At 41.4% G+C, this 19,380-nt stretch overlaps 1 protein-coding gene across 1 annotated transcript in view; it reads right to left on the reverse strand.

Moving 5' to 3' along the window:
* Dscam4 (Down syndrome cell adhesion molecule 4) overlaps positions 1–19,380 on the reverse strand; it is a 415,036-nt gene that overhangs the window by 130,563 nt on the left and 265,093 nt on the right. Inside the window, exons 11-13 of the mRNA XM_071667322.1 lie at positions 7,766–7,888; positions 5,960–6,178; positions 4,130–4,277 (exon numbers count right to left, since the gene is read on the reverse strand). Of these exons, the coding sequence (XP_071523423.1) occupies positions 4,130–4,277; positions 5,960–6,178; positions 7,766–7,888 (490 nt within the window). The remainder of the gene's footprint in view (positions 1–4,129; positions 4,278–5,959; positions 6,179–7,765; positions 7,889–19,380) is intronic.

Raw genomic sequence — 19,380 nt, forward strand, 5'->3', positions numbered from 1 at the left:
CGCACAACTCTATCCATAGCCCACGCCTCGCAACCATACAACATTGTTGGAACCACTATTCCTTCAAACATACCCATTTTTGCTTTCCGAGATAATGTTCTCGACTTCCACACATTCTTCAAGGCTCCCAGGATTTTCGCCCCCTCCCCCACCCTATGATTCACTTCCGCTTCCATGGTTCCATCCGCTGCCAAATCCACTCCCAGATATCTAAAACACTTAACTTCCTCCAGTTTTGCTCCATTCAAACTTAGCTCCCAATTCACTTGACCCTCAACCCTACTGTACCTAATAACCTTGCTCTTATTCACATTTACTCTCAACTTTCTTCTTTCACACACTATATCAAACTCAGTCACCAGCTTCTGCAGTTTCTCACATGAATCAGCCACCAGCGCTGTATCATCAGTGAACAACAACTGACTCACTTCCCAAGCTCTTTCATCCACAACAGGCTGCATACTTGCCCCTCTTTCCAAAACTCTTGCATTCACCTCCCTAGCAACCCCATCCATAAACAAATTAGACAACCATGGAGGCATAACACACCCCTGCCACAAACCTACATTCACTGAGAACCAATCACTTTCCTCTCTTCCTACACATACACATGCCTTATATCCTCGATAAAAACTTTTCACTGCTTCTAACAACTTGCCTCCCACACCATATATTCTTAAAACCTTCCACAGAGCATCTCTATCAACTCTATCATATGCCTTCTCCAGATCCATAAATGCTACATACAAATCCATTTGTTTTTCTAAGTATTTCTCACATACATTCTTCAAAGCAACCACCTGATCCACACATCCTCTACCACTTCTGAAACCACACTGCTCTTCCCCAATCTGATGCTCTGTACATGCCTTCACCCTCTCAATCAGTACCCTCCCATATAATTTACCGGGAATACTCAACAAACTTATACCTCTGTAATTTGAGCACTCACTCTTATCCCCTTTGCCTTTGTACAATGGCACTATGCAAGCATTCCGCCAATCCTCAGGCACCTCACCCGAGTCATACATACATTCAATAACCTTACCAACCAGTCAACAATACAGTCGCCCCTTTTTTTATAAATTCCACTACAATACCATCCAAACCCGCTGCCTTGCTGGCTTTCATCTTCCGCAAAGCTTTTACCACCTCTTCTGTGTTTACCAAACCATTTTCCCTAACCCTCTCACTTTGCACACCACCTCGACCAAAACACCCTATATCTGCCACTCTATCATCAAACCCATTTAATAAACCTTCAAAATACTCACTCCATCTCCTTCTCACATCACCACTACTTGTTATCACCTCCGCCATTGCCCCCTTCACTGAAGTTCCCATTTGTTCCCTTGTCTTACGCACTTTATTTACCTCCTTCCAAAACATCTTTTTATTCTACCTAAAATTTAATGATACTCTCTCACCCCAACTCTCATTTGCTCTCTTTTTCACCTCTTGCACCTTTCTCTTGACCTCCTACCTCTTTCTTTTATACATCTCCCATTCATTTGCATTATTTCCCTGCAAAAATCGTCCAAATGCCTCTCTCTTCTCTTTCACTAATAATCTTACTTCTTCATCCCACCACTCACTACCCTTTCTAATCTGCCCACCTCCCATGCTTCTCATGCCACAAGCATCTTTTGCGCAAGCTATCACTGCTTCCCTAAATACATCCCATTCCTCCCCCACTCCCCTTACATCCTTTGTTCTCACCTTTTTCCATTCTGTACTCAGTCTCTCCTGGTAATTCCTCACACAAGTCTCCTTCCCAAGTTCACTTACTCTCACCACTCTCTTCACCCCAACATTCTTTCCTCCTTTCTGAAAGCCTCTACAAATCTTCATCTTTGCCTCCACAAGATAATGATCAGACATCCCTCCAGTTGCACCTCTAAGTACATTAACATCCAAACGTCTCTCCTTCGCGCACCTATCAATTAACACGTAATCCAATAATGCTCTCTGGCCATCTCTCCTACTTACATACATTTTTTTTTTTTTTTTTATATACTTTGTCGCTGTCTCCCGCGTTTGCGAGGTAGCGCAAGGAAACAGACGAAAGAAATGGCCCAACCCCCCCCCCCCATACACATGTATATACATACGTCCACACACGCAAATATACATACCTACACAGCTTTCCATGGTTTACCCCAGACGCTTCACATGCCTTGATTCAATCCACTGACAGCACGTCAGCCCCTGTATACCACATCGCTCCAATTCACTCTATTCCTTGCCCTCCTTTCACCCTCCTGCATGTTCAGGCCCCGATCACACAAAATCTTTTTCACTCCATCTTTCCACCTCCAATTTGGTCTCCCTCTTCTCCTTGTTCCCTCCACCTCCGACACATATATCCTCTTGGTCAATCTTTCCTCACTCATCCTCTCCATGTGCCCAAACCACTTCAAAACACCCTCTTCTGCTCTCTCAACCACGCTCTTTTTATTTCCACACATCTCTCTTACCCTTACGTTACTCACTCGATCAAACCACCTCACACCACATATTGTCCTCAAACATCTCATTTCCAGCACATCCATCCTCCTGCGCACAACTCTATCCATAGCCCACGCCTCGCAACCATACAACATTGTTGGAACCACTATTCCTTCAAACATACCCATTTTTGCTTTCCGAGATAATGTTCTCGACTTCCACACATTCTTCAAGGCCCCCAGAATTTTCGCCCCCTCCCCCACCCTATGATCCACTTCCGCTTCCATGGTTCCATCCGCTGCCAGATCCACTCCCAGATATCTAAAACACTTAACTTCCTCCAGTTTTTCTCCATTCAAACTCACCTCCCAATTGACTTGACCCTCAACCCTACTGTACCTAATAACCTTGCTCTTATTCACATTTACTCTTAACTTTCTTCTTCCAATCATATACATAAGTATACTTACATACATATACTTATGTATATCTCTCTTTTTAAACCAGGTATTCCCAATCACCAGTCCTTTTTCAGCACATAAATCTACAAGCTCTTCACCATTTCCATTTATAACAGTGAACACCCCATGTATACCAATTATTCCCTTAACTGCCACATTACTCACCTTTGCATTCAAATCACCCATCACTATAACCCGGTCTCGTGCATCAAAACCACTAACACACTCATTCAGCTGCTCTCAAAACACTTGCCTCTCATACCCAGGTGCATATGCACCAATAATCACCCATCTCTCTCCATCAACTTTCAGTTTTACCCATATCAATATAGTTTACTTTCTTACACTCTTATCACATACTCCCACCACTCCTGTTTCAGGAGTAGTGCTACTCCTTCCCTTGCTCTTGTCCTCTCACTAACCCCTGACTTTACTCCCAAGACATTCCCAAACCACTCTTCCCCTTTACCCTTGAGCTTCATTTCACTCAGAGCCAAAACATCCAGGTTCCTCTCCTTAAACATACTACCTATCTCTCCTTTTTTCTCATCTTGGTTACATCCACACACATTTAGACACTCCAATCTGAGCCTTCGAGGAGGATGAGCACTCCCTGCATGACTCCTCCTTCTGTTTCCCCTTTTAAAATGTTAAAATACAAGGAGGGGAGGGTTTCTAGCCCCCCCACTCCCGTCCCCTTTAGTCGCCTTTTACGACACGAGAGGAATGCGTGGGAACTATTCTTTCTCCCCTATCCCCATATTTGGATCCAGCATGCAAAAATACATAAAAGAATATATATTTTTTTCCATGGGACAAAATCTTTGGCACCAGTGTTATCTTTGCAGAAGCAAAGAACATTAGAGAAATGAAATGTGAGGACTGCATTAACTCAAATGGGGACCTAAACAGATTCGAAAGTTCCTCTGATACAAGGTTGATGAAATTCTGCCTGAATAACTGTAAAAGAATGAGGATGGTACTAAGTAAAGGAAGGCCTCAATATGATTATTATCTCCTAAAAATAAACTTCAGGATTCTGTGTATGAAAAGGAATTGGGAGTTCACATCATCCCTAATCTGTTGTCAGAATCCCAAACTAGAAAAATAGTTAAGAGGACAAACTGTCTCCTGTCAAATATTAAGACAGCTTTCAAGTATAAGGATAAGAAAATGATTAGCATGCTCTTCATTCTTCTAAAAGCATTATGGTAACTCACCTTGGATCAGCATGAGGATCAAGACGACGGCCATCAACAGACCACAGAATGTCTATGGGACGGTCACCACGGGCTGGACAACGCAAGACTGCTGTCTGACCTAGCCTCACTACCACACGGCCCATCTTCTCAGGAAAGTGGGCAGGAGCTGAGAAAACAATCAAATCAATAAATGGTCAAAAAGAATAATGAAATTTCTATACTGCAGAATAACTAAGGAAGCCCTCTGCATGATCAAAGTTCTAAAATACATAAAATTTTTAATAATATTAATGATATTGTTTTTGTACTAATTCACTGTTTCCTGTGTTAGTGCTTGGAACAGACAAAGGAAAGGGCTCATTTGCTCACATCCATTCCCTACTTGTCATACCCAAATTTATACCAAAATGCTTCTCCCACCTCAGGAACAAACAGCCTCATTTTTGTACATATCCACTCTCTACTTTAAAGTATTATGTATGGACACAAGCCTACCATCCCCAAATAAGCCCCACACATTAATCCATGGTTTACCTTGACTTGCTTCATATACCTTAGCTCTGCCCACTAATAGCACTTTGTTCCCCATGTATTACATCAATCCAATTAATTCTATCCCATGCATCCCCCTATCCCTCCAGAATGTTAAGGCTCTAATACCCAAAAGCCTCTTTCACTCCATCCTTCTATCTCCTGCTTGCTCCCACCACTTCTGATATAATCATCCTCTTCATAAGTCTTTTTTTACTCAAACTCTTGATGTGTCAAAACTGTTTCAGTACATTCTGCTTAGCTCTCTCAATCAAACTACACTTAACTACCACACCTCTCTCTTACACTGTCATTCCTCACATGGTCAACCTGCCTCACCCCATGTATAATAATCAAGCCATTCCTCTTCCCTTTGCATTTAAAGTCCAAGAATAACATCTATAAAACTCTACCAGGCATAGTAAACTTTTAAACATGCCATGCTGTGAAGTAACAGACAATGATCTCTCCTTCCAAATGTTTACTTAATGCATGCAGAGCCTTAGCACCCCTTATCCACACTTAGTATGATTTATTTCAGCTCCCATATTATATCAGCTACCACATTCACTCCCAGATATCTAAAGCACTCCATTTCCTCAATAGTCTCACTAATCAAACTTACACTAAAGACATTCTGTCCCATTCCCCCATGCTACACCTCATACCTTACTTTAGTTTTCATTAACTCTAACCTTATTCTTTTCATATACTCTCCTAAGCTTTGTCACCCACTTCTAGAGTTTCTTTCTGGAGTCAGCCACTAAGAGCCTACTCATCTGCAAAGAGCAAATCATTCCTCTCCCATACCAACCCTTTGCCAGACATAGCAGAAAATCTACACATTCATGAAAATATGGATGGGTCAGCTGGATGACTACAGATATCAAACAGAGTTACAAAACCCACATCATTCTTAATCTCAAGGAAAGCTTAATACCATAGAAAACCATAATAATAGAATTATACAGATAACAAGCACTTTACAAGTCGTACTATCTTACAGTGTACTGAGAGAGCTCATCATAGCTTTACATATCCCTGTTGCATCCAAGGCAAACAGGGTATCTTTTATAAAATTAATGTATGGCACAATATCAAAATATTTCAGGAATCATGCTTTATTAATCACTCATAATAAAAGCATGTAAGACAAATTCATTCAGAAAGTTCCATACAAATTGCATATATCAAATCACCATAAACAAACTCCAAATCATAATTTTCATAATGTGATTTTATGTCATCCAGTAGAAATCTGATACATGAAACCAAAAAAAATAAAGATATGCACGAGAAATAAGGTTATTCACCTACCATTAACAGTCAAGTAGACAACTTTGCTGAGTCCTGCCCCAATCCCATTACGTGCCTGACAAAGGTATTTGCCCTCCATTGACTTTTGCACATTTCTGAATCCCACGGAACCATTGCTGAATATTTCCACATGAGCTCCATAGACCAGTTCCTGATAATCTCCTTGCCCACTGCTGCTGCCACTGACACTTACACTGCTGCCACTGCTTTCACTATCATCTGTGGGTAAGCCTCACATCTTCATTTTGTTGTTAGTATGCACTATTACTTATATTAATGTAATTAACTGTTCTGTGAATTTAAACATAAATTTAGCCAATAAATTTAGCATTAAACAGAATCTAAATTACAGAATACATATATGCAAGACAAATACTTTTTCAAATACTTAGCCAGATGTGTAAAGTTTAAAAATGAATTTTCTTTTATCTAAACCAGGATTTCAATGAAATACTACATAATATATACAAATGAAAATTTTGAATCACAGACACCCTTATATTCTTTCTTAGCTGGAGGTTCATATATTTACAGGATCATTATTATTAGTTATCTACACATAAATGTTTATCTTTTTACCGTCTACATTATCAAGGTAAACCTGACATTCCTGTAAGTTATGGTGGTCAACCATATAGTAGAGCACAACCATACAACTTGTAGTTCTGCTATGATTGAATGACACTTAGTGACTGGGATGAACTCCATCTGTAGATCACAGATGAGGTGTGAACTACAAGTCTTTATCATTATGAGTCGACCAATATATAAAGCTGGATCATTTTAAGTTCATCAGTATGTATTAATGAAATAATGAATATAGCACAAACATAAAAGCGTTTGTTTTTCATACGTGTGTCCCAACCTCAACTCAGTGCAGGTAGCATGAATTCTAATCTACTATGGCACCACTGGTGTGACAATTATGTTGATGGACCAAATTCTGGTGTGTCTCTCCTAATCAAGGCAGCCAGGCACTGTGTCCACCGTTCAAGTTTGCTGCCAGACATATAAAGTTTGAACTATGGCAACATCTCTGCAAAAATGTTGTCACTGGTGATTATCTGTTTATAATAGGAAAAGGTACTCCAGTGTGTCTGTTTGTAGGAAAAGGTACTCCAGTGTGTCTGTCTGTAGGAAAAGGTACTCCAGTGTGTCTGTCTGTGGACATAAAGTCGCCACACACCCCATGACATATGCACATACACAGTGCCGTTAATTCACCCACTTCATTGGCAGTATAGAAATTGTTGTGCTGAGCGAAATATTTCAATGTTTAATGGGATTTGTGCCTTCAAACTGGGAAGTATGAAAAGGAAAATCAGTGGAGTAAACGGTTATACCAGTGAATAATGCCATCTGCCAGTCAAGTGTTGTGGCCAGGGAGGAGGGAGAGGTAGCAGGGATGGAAAATGTAGTGGCCAAGGAAGGAGGTTGAGGGTTAGGGAGGACGAGGTAGCAAGGGAGGTTGTGGCATGGAAGCAAGTGGTCATGGTAAGGCTGGATGTGACACGAGGAAGCACATTAAGACCCAAAGGGCCTGACTCTGCTTAAAGTATATCAAAACTGTTGCCATCATCTTTTGTCTTTTAAAGACACAATCATAAAGAAAAAAAGTGCCTGCCCAGGCTTCCACTGTATCTGGCCTGGAAAAATATCTGGATGAATTTCATGTTAGCCATACAGCACCTAAAGGAAAAAATCTCCTAACGAAAATCTAAATAAACAAATAACTGATCAGTGATAATACTGAAAATATAAACAGCGTAAGTAAATAGTTCACATAACATTAGATCATACACTAACCTGTTATGGCTTTCTTCCAAGTGACAGTAGGTGTGGGGTATCCATCGGCCTGGCAGTTCAGTGTGACAGTGTTACCCTGAGCAGCTCCACTGTCTTGTGGCTCTGTCACCCAGTGTGGAGGAACTGTGGACAAAATAACCCATTTGGCAACTACATAGCTGGTTACACTCCATCTTCACCGCCAAGCCTACGTGTATTACTCACTATGTTGTTTGGCTTAGTCTCTGCTCTGTGGCACAAAGATATTGAAAATGTCAAAAAGGCCTTCAGAGTACGGCATTAAACCGGAAGAAATGAATATCGAACAAGTTTTTAATATCAATAATGAGGCTCTAGTTATTCATTCAATGACCGATAGTAAAATAACTGAAATGGTTCTGATTCCAGGTGATCGTGATGATAGAGGAGATGAAGATAACTTTGTTAACACTACAGAAAAGTGCCAATAGACACGGTCAAAATGCGTGCTGGACTTATTGAAGGACTAGAACAAGAAATCACGTCAGTTGAAGAAATAAGAGACTTCTAAGATAAAACAAAATCCCATTGTTAATAAGGCAGATGACTCCAGAAGAAACATTAAAATAAGCCATCCAGCAGAATGGCTCCTCATCCCTAGAGGAGCCATTTTCTGATCCCTCAACTTGTTATGTTCCTTCTCATGATGATGTCAACAGTGATGTTCCTTCTCATGATGATGTCAACAGTGATGTTCCTTCTCATAATGATGTCAAGTGATGTTCCTTCTCATGATGATTCAGCAGTGATGTTCCTTCTCATGATGATGTCAACAGTGATGTTCCTTCTCATGATGATGTCAACAGTGATGTTCCTTCTCATGATGATGTCAACTGTGATGTTCCTTCTCATGATGATGTCAACAGTGATGTTCCTTCTCATGATGATGTCAACTGTGATGTTCCTTCTCATGATGATGTCAAGTGATGTTCCTTCTCATGATGATGTCAACAGTGATGTTCCTTCTCATGATGATGTCAACTGTGATGTTCCTTCTCATGATGATGTCAACCGTGATGTTCCTTCTCATGATGATGTCAACTGATGTTCCTTCTCATGATGATGTCAACAGTGATGTTCCTTCTCATGATGATGTCAACTGTGATGTTCCTTCTCATGATGATGTCTACAGTGATGTTCCCTTTGATGATGATGTCAACTGTGATGTTCCTTCTCATGATGATGTCAACAGTGATGCTCCTTCTCATGATGATGTCAACAGTGATGTTCCTTCTCATGATGTCAACTGTGATGTTCCATCTCATGATGATGTCAACAGTGATGTTCCCTCTCATAATGATGTCAACAGTGATGTTCCTTCTCATGATGATGTCAACTGTGATGTTCCTTCTCATGATGATGTCAACAGTGATGTTCCTTCTCATGATGATGTCAACTGTGATGTTCCTCCTCATGATGATGTCAACAGTGATGTTCCTTCTCATGATGATGTCAACTGTGATGCTCCTTCTCATGATGATGTCAACAGTGATGTTCCTTCTCATGATGATGTCAACTGTGATGTTCCTTCTCATGATGATGTCAACAGTGATGTTCCTTCTCATGATGATGTCAACTGTGATGTTCCTTCTCATGATGATGTCAACAGTGATGTTCCCTTTCATGATGATGTCAACTATGATGTTCCTTCTCATGATGATGTCAACAGTGATGTTCCTTCTCATGATGATGTCAAGTGATGTTCCTTCTCATGATGTCAACAGTGATGCTCCCTCACATGATGATGTCAACAGTGATGTTCCTTCTCATGATGATTCAGCAGTGATGTTCCTTCTCATGATGATGTCAACAGTGATGTTCGTTCTCATGATGATGTCAACAGTGATGTTCCTTCTCATGATGATGTCAACAGTGATGTTCCTTCTCATGATGATGTCAACAGTGATGTTCCTTCTCATGATGATGTCAACAGTGATGTTCCTTCTCATGATGATGTCAACAGTGATGTTCCTTCTCATGATGATGTCAACAGTGATGTTCCTTCTCATGATGATGTCAACAGTGATGTTCCTTCTCATGATGATGTCAACAGTGATGTTCCTTCTCATGATGATGTCAACTGTGATGTTCCTTCTCATGATGATGTCAACAGTGATGTTCCTTCTCATGATGATGTCAACAGTGATGTTCCTTCTCATGATGATGTCAACAGTGATGTTCCTTCTCATGATGATGTCAACAGTGATGTTCCTTCTCATGATGATGTCAACTGTGATGTTCCTTCTCATGATGATGTCAACAGTGATGTTCCTTCTCATGATGATGTCAACTGTGATGTTCCTTCTCATGATGATGTCAACAGTGATGTTCCTTCTCATGATGATGTCAACAGTGATGTTCCTTCTCATGATGATGTCAACAGTGATGTTCCTTCTCATGATGATGTCAACTGTGATGTTCCTTCTCATGATGATGTCAACAGTGATGTTCCTTTCATGATGATGTCAACTATGATGTTCCTTCTCATGATGATGTCAACAGTGATGTTCCTTCTCATGATGATGTCAACAGTGATGTTCCTTCTCATGATGTCAACTGTGATGTTCCATCTCATGATGATGTCAACAGTGATGTTCCCTCTCATGATGATGTCAACAGTGATGTTCCTTCTCATGATGATTCAGCTGTGATGTTCCTTCTCATGATGATGTCAACAGTGATGTTCCTTCTCATGATGATGACAACAGTGATGTTCCTTCTCATGACGATGTCAACTGTGACTTTCCTTCTCATGATGATGTCAACAGTGAAGTTCCTTCTAAGGATGATGTCAACAGTGATGTTCCTTCTGATGATGTCAACAGTGATGTTCCTTCTCATGATGATGTCAACAGTGATGTTCCTTCTCATGATGATGTCAACTGTGATGTTCCTTCTCATGATGATGTCAACAGTGATGTTCCTTCTCATGATGATGTCAACAGTGATGTTCCTTCTCATGATGATGTCAACAGTGATGTTCCTTCTCATGATGATGTCAACAGTGATGTTCCTTCTCATGATGATGTCAACAGTGATGTTCCTTCTCATGATGATGTCAACAGTGATGTTCCTTCTCATGATGATGTCAACAGTGATGTTCCTTCTCATGATGATGTCAACAGTGATGTTCCTTCTCATGATGATGTCAACTGTGATGTTCCTTCTCATGATGATGTCAACTGTGATGTTCCTTCTCATGATGATGTCAACAGTGATGTTCCTTCTCATGATGATGTCAACAGTGATGTTCCTTCTCATGATGATGTCAACAGTGATGTTCCTTCTCATGATGATGTCAACAGTGATGTTCCTTCTCATGATGATGTCAACTGTGATGTTCCTTCTCATGATGATGTCAACAGTGATGTTCCTTCTCATGATGATGTCAACAGTGATGTTCCTTCTCATGATGATGTCAACAGTGATGTTCCTTCTCATGATGATGTCAACAGTGATGTTCCTTCTCATGATGATGTCAACAGTGATGTTCCTTCTCATGATGATGTCAACAGTGATGTTCCTTCTCATGATGATGTCAACAGTGATGTTCCTTCTCATGATGATGTCAACAGTGATGTTCCTTCTCATGATGATGTCAACAGTGATGTTCCTTCTCATGATGATGTCAACAGTGATGTTCCTTCTCATGATGATGTCAACAGTGATGTTCCTTCTCATGATGATGTCAACAGTGATGTTCCTTCTCATGATGATGTCAACAGTGATGTTCCTTCTCATGATGATGTCAACAGTGATGTTCCTTCTCATGATGATGTCAACAGTGATGTTCCTTCTCATGATGATGTCAACTGTGATGTTCCTTCTCATGATGATGTCAACAGTGATGTTCCTTCTCATGATGATGTCAACAGTGATGCTTCTCATGATGATGTCAACAGTGATGTTCCTTCTCATGATGATGTCAACAGTGATGTTCCTTCTCATGATGATGTCAACAGTGATGTTCCTTCTCATGATGATGTCAACAGTGATGTTCCTTCTCATGATGATGTCAACAGTGATGTTCCTTCTCATGATGATGTCAACAGTGATGTTCCTTCTCATGATGATGTCAACAGTGATGTTCCTTCTCATGATGATGTCAACAGTGATGTTCCTTCTCATGATGATGTCAACAGTGATGTTCCTTCTCATGATGATGTCAACAGTGATGTTCCTTCTCATGATGATGTCAACAGTGATGTTCCTTCTCATGATGATGTCAACAGTGATGTTCCTTCTCATGATGATGTCAACTGTGATGTTCCTTCTCATGATGATGTCAACAGTGATGTTCCTTCTCATGATGATGTCAACTGTGATGTTCCTTCTCATGATGATGTCAACAGTGATGTTCCTTCTCATGATGATGTCAACAGTGATGTTCCTTCTCATGATGATGTCAACAGTGATGTTCCTTCTCAAAAAAAAAAAAAAAAAAAAAAAAAAAAAAAAAAAAAAAAAAAAAAAAAAAAAAAAAAAAAAAAAAAAAAAAAAAAAAAAAAAAAAAAAAAAAAAAAAAAATTTTTTTTTTTTTTTTTTTTTTTTTTTTTTTTTTTTTTTTTTTTTTTTTTTTTTTTTTTTTTTTTTTTTTTTTTTTTTTTTTTTTTTTTTTTTTTTTTTTTTTTTTTTTTTTTTTTTTTTTTTTTTTTTTTTTTTTATGTTCCTTCTCATGATGATGTCAACTGTGATGTTCCTTCTCATGATGATGTCAACAGTGATGTTCCTTCTCATGATGATGTCAACTGTGATGTTCCTTCTCATGATGAGTCAACAGTGATGTTCCTTCTCATGATGATGTCAAGTGATGTTCCTTCTCATGATGATGTCAACAGTGATGTTCCTTCTCATGATGATGTCAACAGTGATGTTCCTTCTCATGATGATGTCAACAATGATGTTCCTTCTCATGATGATGTCAACAGTGATGTTCCTTCTCATGATGATGTCAACAGTGATGTTCCTTCTCATGATGACGTCAACAGTGATGTTCCTTTTCATGATGATGTCAACAATGATGTTCCTTCTCATGATGATGTCAACTGTGATGTTCCTTTTATGATTATGTCAACTGTGATGTTCCCTCCCTCTCAAGTTTCTCAGGCCATATGTAGTTCTAGTATTTGTTGCTGCATTTATCTTCTTGTGTAAGCAGAGATCAAAATTTTGTTGGTTAGTGAAATTTGATTTTAATTTCCACCAAAATGCCATGTTTGAGTGATGTAGGTCCAACTCGGACCATTTTAGATTACCAACTTGGACCACTGTGGACGTTTGACCACAGCCTCGTCCAGTCTCTGTAATTAACAATGACCAACCCACCAACCCTTGTCTTGGTTAGACATGCTCTGGTGATGCCTCGTCCACCCAGTGAGCAGCCCACCAACCCTTGTCTTGGTTAGACATGCTCTGGTGATGCCTCGTCCACCCAGTGAGCAACCCACCAACCCTTATCTTGGTTAGACATGCTCTGGTGATGCCTCGTCCACCCAGTGAGCAACCCACCAACCCTTGTCTTGGTTAGACATGCTCTGGTGATGCCTCGTCCACCCAGTGAGCAACCCACCAACCCTTGTCTTGGTTAGACATGCTCTGGTGATGCCTCGTCCACCCAGTGAGCAACCCACCAACCCTTGTCTTGGTTAGACATGCTCTGGTGATGCCTCGTCCACCCAGTGAGCAGCCCACCAACCCTTGTCTTGGTTAGACATGCTCTGGTGATGCCTCGTCCACCCAGTGAGCAACCCACCAACCCTTATCTTGGTTAGACATGCTCTGGTGATGCCTCGTCCACCCAGTGAGCAACCCACCAACCCTTGTCTTGGTTAGACATGCTCTGGTGATGCCTCGTCCACCCAGTGAGCAACCCACCAACCCTTGTCTTGGTTAGACATGCTCTGGTGATGCCTCGTCCACCCAGTGAGCAACCCACCAACCCTTGTCTTGGTTAGACATGCTCTGGTGATGCCTCGTCCACCCAGTGAGCAACCCACCAACCCTTGTCTTGGTTAGACATGCTCTGGTGATGCCTCGTCCACCCAGTGAGCAACCCACCAACCCTTGTCTTGGTTAGACATGCTCTGGTGATGCCTCGTCCACCCAGTGAGCAACCCACCAACCCTTGTCTTGGTTAGACATGCTCTGGTGATGCCTCGTCCACCCAGTGAGCAGCCCACCAACCCTTGTCTTGGTTAGACATGCTCTGGTGATGCCTCGTCCACCCAGTGAGCAACCCACCAACCCTTGTCTTGGTTAGACATGCTCTGGTGATGCCTCGTCCACCCAGTTTCAAGCAGGTCTATTTGTATGCTGCTTAGTGACCCACTTGACTCATAGTTCAATTCCTTAAATGAAATAGTTTGAATCTTAGTGCTTCTCGAATTGCCTGCCCTAGATGCCATTGGAAGTTCACCAGGGACTGACTTTTCAGAGAAGATGGCGATTATACATCTTGTTTGTTCTGCAACATATAGGCTTTCTGTAGACGTTACGAAAGCCAGCGAAGCCTTGGAGAAACTAAATGTTAGAATGAAAGGGTGGGAAGAGGAAGCTGGTTTCTTGGCGGCCAAAGCGGTTGCGATACAGGAAGCAGACATAGGTACATTATCTAGTGTAGATAGCTTAGAAAAAAGGATAGACACCGTCGAGACGAAGATGGAAGATACTTCCTCCTTCCAACCTGCGAAGAAAACTTGTCGCCGCATTAGTGAACATCGTAACGAAGCCTCCACACACACACACACACACACACACACACGCACACAGTAGGTTTAGCGTACCACATGATCAAATACATGAGCATCATCCTGCTCGGCGACTCACTCTATATAGTCAGACATCAGGACCAGGAGGTGTGTGCCAAGAGTAGAAATGGGAAGACATTGTGTTATGCAGGTGCTAAGATAGAACACGTCCTAGATAAGTTTGACGACATCGTCTCAAACAATCCCAAGGATGTGATTTCTGTTGTTCAGGTGGGTACGAACAATACAGTTAATGGTGTATCAGAAGAAAAAGTAGCGAACTATAGGGAGCTTATTAAAAAGTTCAAGGAAAGTCGTAGGAAGTTTAACATATGGGGATTACTGCCAAGGTATGACGTGGATTCCTGTTCTCTCAGTAGAATGCTGGGGATAAGCAGAAGTTTTCTGTAGGGAGGAGGATAGTGTGGTTAGTATAGACCTCTGGGACCATTTTAGCCATGATAGATTCGTGTACTTGGGATAGTCTTCACTTAAATGGAACAAGGAAAGCCCGCCTTGGCAGAGTACTGGATGATAAACTATCTAGAACAGCAAACCACGGTCTAGCTAACGAAGGAACTAGGAGAGTGCAGAGGTAGCTGAGATGGAAGGGGGTCGGTGCGGGGGTATCTGAGTGTGAATGGAATCTAAGGAACAAGAGGTGCAGTGTGACCACTATCATGGTAGTGGTAGAGGTGCAGTGTGACCACTATCATGGTGGTGGTAGAAGTGCAGTGTGACCACTATCATGGTAGTGGTAGAGGTGCAGTGTGACCACTATCATGGTAGTGGTAGAGGTGCAGTGTGACCACTATCATGGTGGTGGTAGAAGTGCAGTGTGACCATTATTATGGTAGTGGTAGAGGTGCAGTGTGACCACTATCATGGTAGTGGTAGAGGTGCAGTGTGACCATTATTATGGTAGTGGTAGAGGTGCAGTGTGACCACTATCATGGTGGTTGTAGAGGTGCAGTGTGACTATTATTATGGTAGTGGTAGAGGTGCATTGTGACCACTATCATGGTAGTGGTAGAGGTGCAGTGTGGCCACTCTCATGGTAGTGGTAGAGGTGCAGTGTGACCACTATCATGGTAGTGGTAGAGGTGCAGTGTGACCACTATCATGGTAGTGGTAGAGGTGCAGTGCGACCACTGCCATGGTAGTGGTAGAGGTGCAGTGTGACCATTATCATGGTAGTGGTAGAGGTGCAGTGTGACCACTATCATGGTAGTAGTAGAGGTGCAGTGTGGCCACTATCATGGTAGTGGTAGAGGTGCAGTGTGGCCACTATCATGGTTGTGGTAGAGGTGCAGTGTGACAACTATCATGTTAGTGGTAAAGGTGCAGTGTGGCGACTGTCATGGTAGTGGTAGAGGTGCATTGTGACCACTATCATGGTAGTGGTAGAGGTGCAGTGTGGCCACTATCATGGTTGTGGCAGAGGTGCATTGTGACCACTGTCATGGTAGTGGTAGAGGTGCAGTGTGACCATTATCATGGTAGTGGTAGAGGTGCAGTGTGACCACAATCATGGTTGTGGTACAGGTACAGTGTGACCACTATCATGGTAGTGGTAGAGGTGCAGTGTGACCACTATCATGGTAGTGGTAGAGGTGTAGTGTGACGACTATCATGGTAGTGGTAGAGGTGCAATGTGACTACTATCATGGTAGTGGTACAGTGTGAACACTATCATGGTAGTGGTAGAGGTGCAGTGTGACCACTGTCATGGTAATGGTAGAGGTGCAGTGTGACCATTATCAAGGTAGTGGTAGAGGTGCAGTGTGACCACTATCATGGTAGTGGTAGAGGTGCAGTGTGGCCACTATCATGGTAGTGGTAGAGGTGCAGTGTGGCCACTATCATGGTTGTGGTAGAGGTGCAGTGTGACCACTATCATGGTAGTGGTAGAGGTGCAGTGTGACCACTATCATGGTAGTGGTAGAGGTGCAGTGTGACCACTATCATGGTAGTGGTAGAGGTGCAGTGTGACCACTATCATGGTAGTGGTAGAGGTGCAGTGTGACCACTATCATGGTAGTGGTAGAGGTGCAGTGTGACCACTATCATGGTAGTGGTAGAGGTGCAGTGTGACCACTATCATGGTAGTGGTAGAGGTGCAGTGTGACCACTATCATGGTAGTGGTAGAGGTGCAGTGTGACCACTATCATGGTAGTGGTAGAGGTGCAGTGTGACCACTATCATGGTTGTGGTAGAGGTGCAGTGTGACCACTATCATGGTAGTGGTAGAGGTGCAGTGTGACCACTATCATGGTAGTGGTAGAGGTGCAGTGTGACCACTATCATGGTAGTGGTAGAGGTGCAGTGTGACCACTATCATGGTAGTGGTAGAGGTGCAGTGTGGCCACTATCATGGTTGTGGTAGAGGTGCAGTGTGACCACTATCATGGTTGTGGTAGAGGTGCAGTGTGGCCACTATCATGGTTGTGGTAGAGGTGCAGTGTGACCATTATCATGGTAGTGGTAGAGGTGCAGTGTGACCACTATCATGGTAGTGGTAGAGGTGCAGTGTGGCCACTATCATGGTTGTGGTAGAGGTGCAGTGTGACCATTATCATGGTAGTGGGACAGGATGGATGGGAGCTTGGCGGGAGGGATCGTAGCGGAGTAACCTGACAGGCAGAGGAATGAGCAAAGAAAGGTCAAGTAGGGTCAGTTGGGGTCAACTGTGGTGGTACAAGTAGCGGGTTAGCACAGCTACAGGTCAAGTGTCAGGTAACATGAGCATGGCCAGTGTGGGGAGGGTCAGAGTAAGGTGTTGAACACAAAACAGATGGAGAACCGTCTCTCTCCCACTGCTACACTCATTAACAGTGATAATACAAATACACACATACCCTCAGTACAAATGACAAATTAACTCCAAAAATCAACTCCATCAAGAAAAATAAGTTTGATACAGACAAAAGTGATGAACTTATATCTTATCATGAACTTGTATCTTATGATGAACTTACATCCTATGCATTACTGAAATATAGAACATTACTGCAATCTCAGAAACGTGGGTCAGGACAATCAACACTTAATGACCGAATGAACAATATCCGGATACAAACTATTTACGAAAGATCACTTGTGCAGGGTAGATGGTAGAGTTTTTATCTACCTTATCTAAGTGTATTAAGATAAGCAAAGTAGACACACACACACACACACGACTCTCTTCATATGAACATTACCGACAAATAATAAACAGTGAAGACGTTATAACCAACAATGCCAACATACAGTGGAAAATGTTAACAGGTGATCAAGAGGGAACGAGACTAACTGACGACGCTTTTCTGGAACAGTTAATTAACAACAATTAGAGGTAAGATCACTTGACCTTGTCCTCACCAGTGACACAAACTTAATCAACTCTTGTGAAGTAGACGACCACACTTTGATTATATCACATTAAATTTAGATTATAAAATAAATGACAACAAACTCTTGTTCCCAGATTACAGACCAAAGATTTTGAAAATATTAGACAATAAATTTACGATACCAATTGTACATAACTTGTTGACGTTTACGCAGTCATGTGCAATAATTCTCCCAACACGCTACGCAAGATGGAAAATAAACAAATTTCACGAATTACGAAGAAAACCTGCAGTGTTTCAAAACCATCATGGATCAATAGGAGAAGAGAAAAATAATTGGCTAAAAGAAGAAAATATATAAGAAATTCAAATAAAATGGGAACTGATGAAAATTAGCAGAAATTAATCAAAATCCGAATAGAGCGTGAGAGGGTCATAAGACAGAGTAAACACCAGGAAGAAAATATGAATATTCGTGAAAGTTAAGAATTATCCCAAAGAATTCTTCAAATATATAAGAAAGAGGAAGACAGTAAAAGAAGATATAGGACCATTATGATATGAACATGACACACTAACTACTGACGACAACGAAATGACTACCATATTGAAGTATTCTTTTAACTTCGTATTGACAACTGAAGAAACATTTCCAATACCACAACCAATGAAAATGTTTCCAGGATCTGATGAAGATGAGTTGAAGGTTAGAGAAATACTTCAATACCTGGACCAATTAAATACTAACAAATTCAACGGCCCAGATAACTTAGCTGCAAGATTTGTAGAGGAGGTCAGGAGACAGCCGACATACCCTATAACAAAAATATATAATAAATCTCTATCTTATTGACGGTCAGGTGCCAACTGACTCAACACTAGCAAATGTTACTCCAATATATAAAGACATATCATGTGCCTTGAACTACCGCCCAATTAGCCTTACGTCAGTATTAGCTCAAATGATGGAAAATAAAACGAGGAAAAATGTTTATGTTTCTAGAACACAAAATTATCTGGGACGAAAAAGTACCGTTTTATGTAGTATAATTAGATTTCCAAAAGTCTTTCGATAAAGTAGCTCACAAGAGACGTTTACATAAAGTCAAAGCACAACACGGAATGGGTGAAGATCTGGACATGGATCAGACGGGCTTACTGGAGGAAAACAGCCACTGTAGTATTACATGGCCAAGCCTCACATTGGCTAGACGTAACGAGTGGTGTGCCACAGGGGTCGGTCCTAGGACCATGTCTTTTCATTATATACATTAATGACTTAGAACTCGGTCTCATATCTAAGCTCTCCAAATTTGCTGATGATACGAAACTAGGAGGTAGAGATGTAAACAAGCGGGACTGAGAAATGATTCAGAGATCTTAACTTACTAGCAGAGTGGTCAGACAGATGGCAAATGAAGTTTAATGTAGACAAGTGTAAAGTTATGCACTTTGCAGACAAGAATATACATTAAAACTACAAACTACAGTAAATGAAGAAAAGAACCTTTGAGT

Source organism: Panulirus ornatus, chromosome 12, assembly GCF_036320965.1.
Source record: "Panulirus ornatus isolate Po-2019 chromosome 12, ASM3632096v1, whole genome shotgun sequence".
Lineage (NCBI taxonomy): Eukaryota > Metazoa > Arthropoda > Malacostraca > Decapoda > Palinuridae > Panulirus > Panulirus ornatus.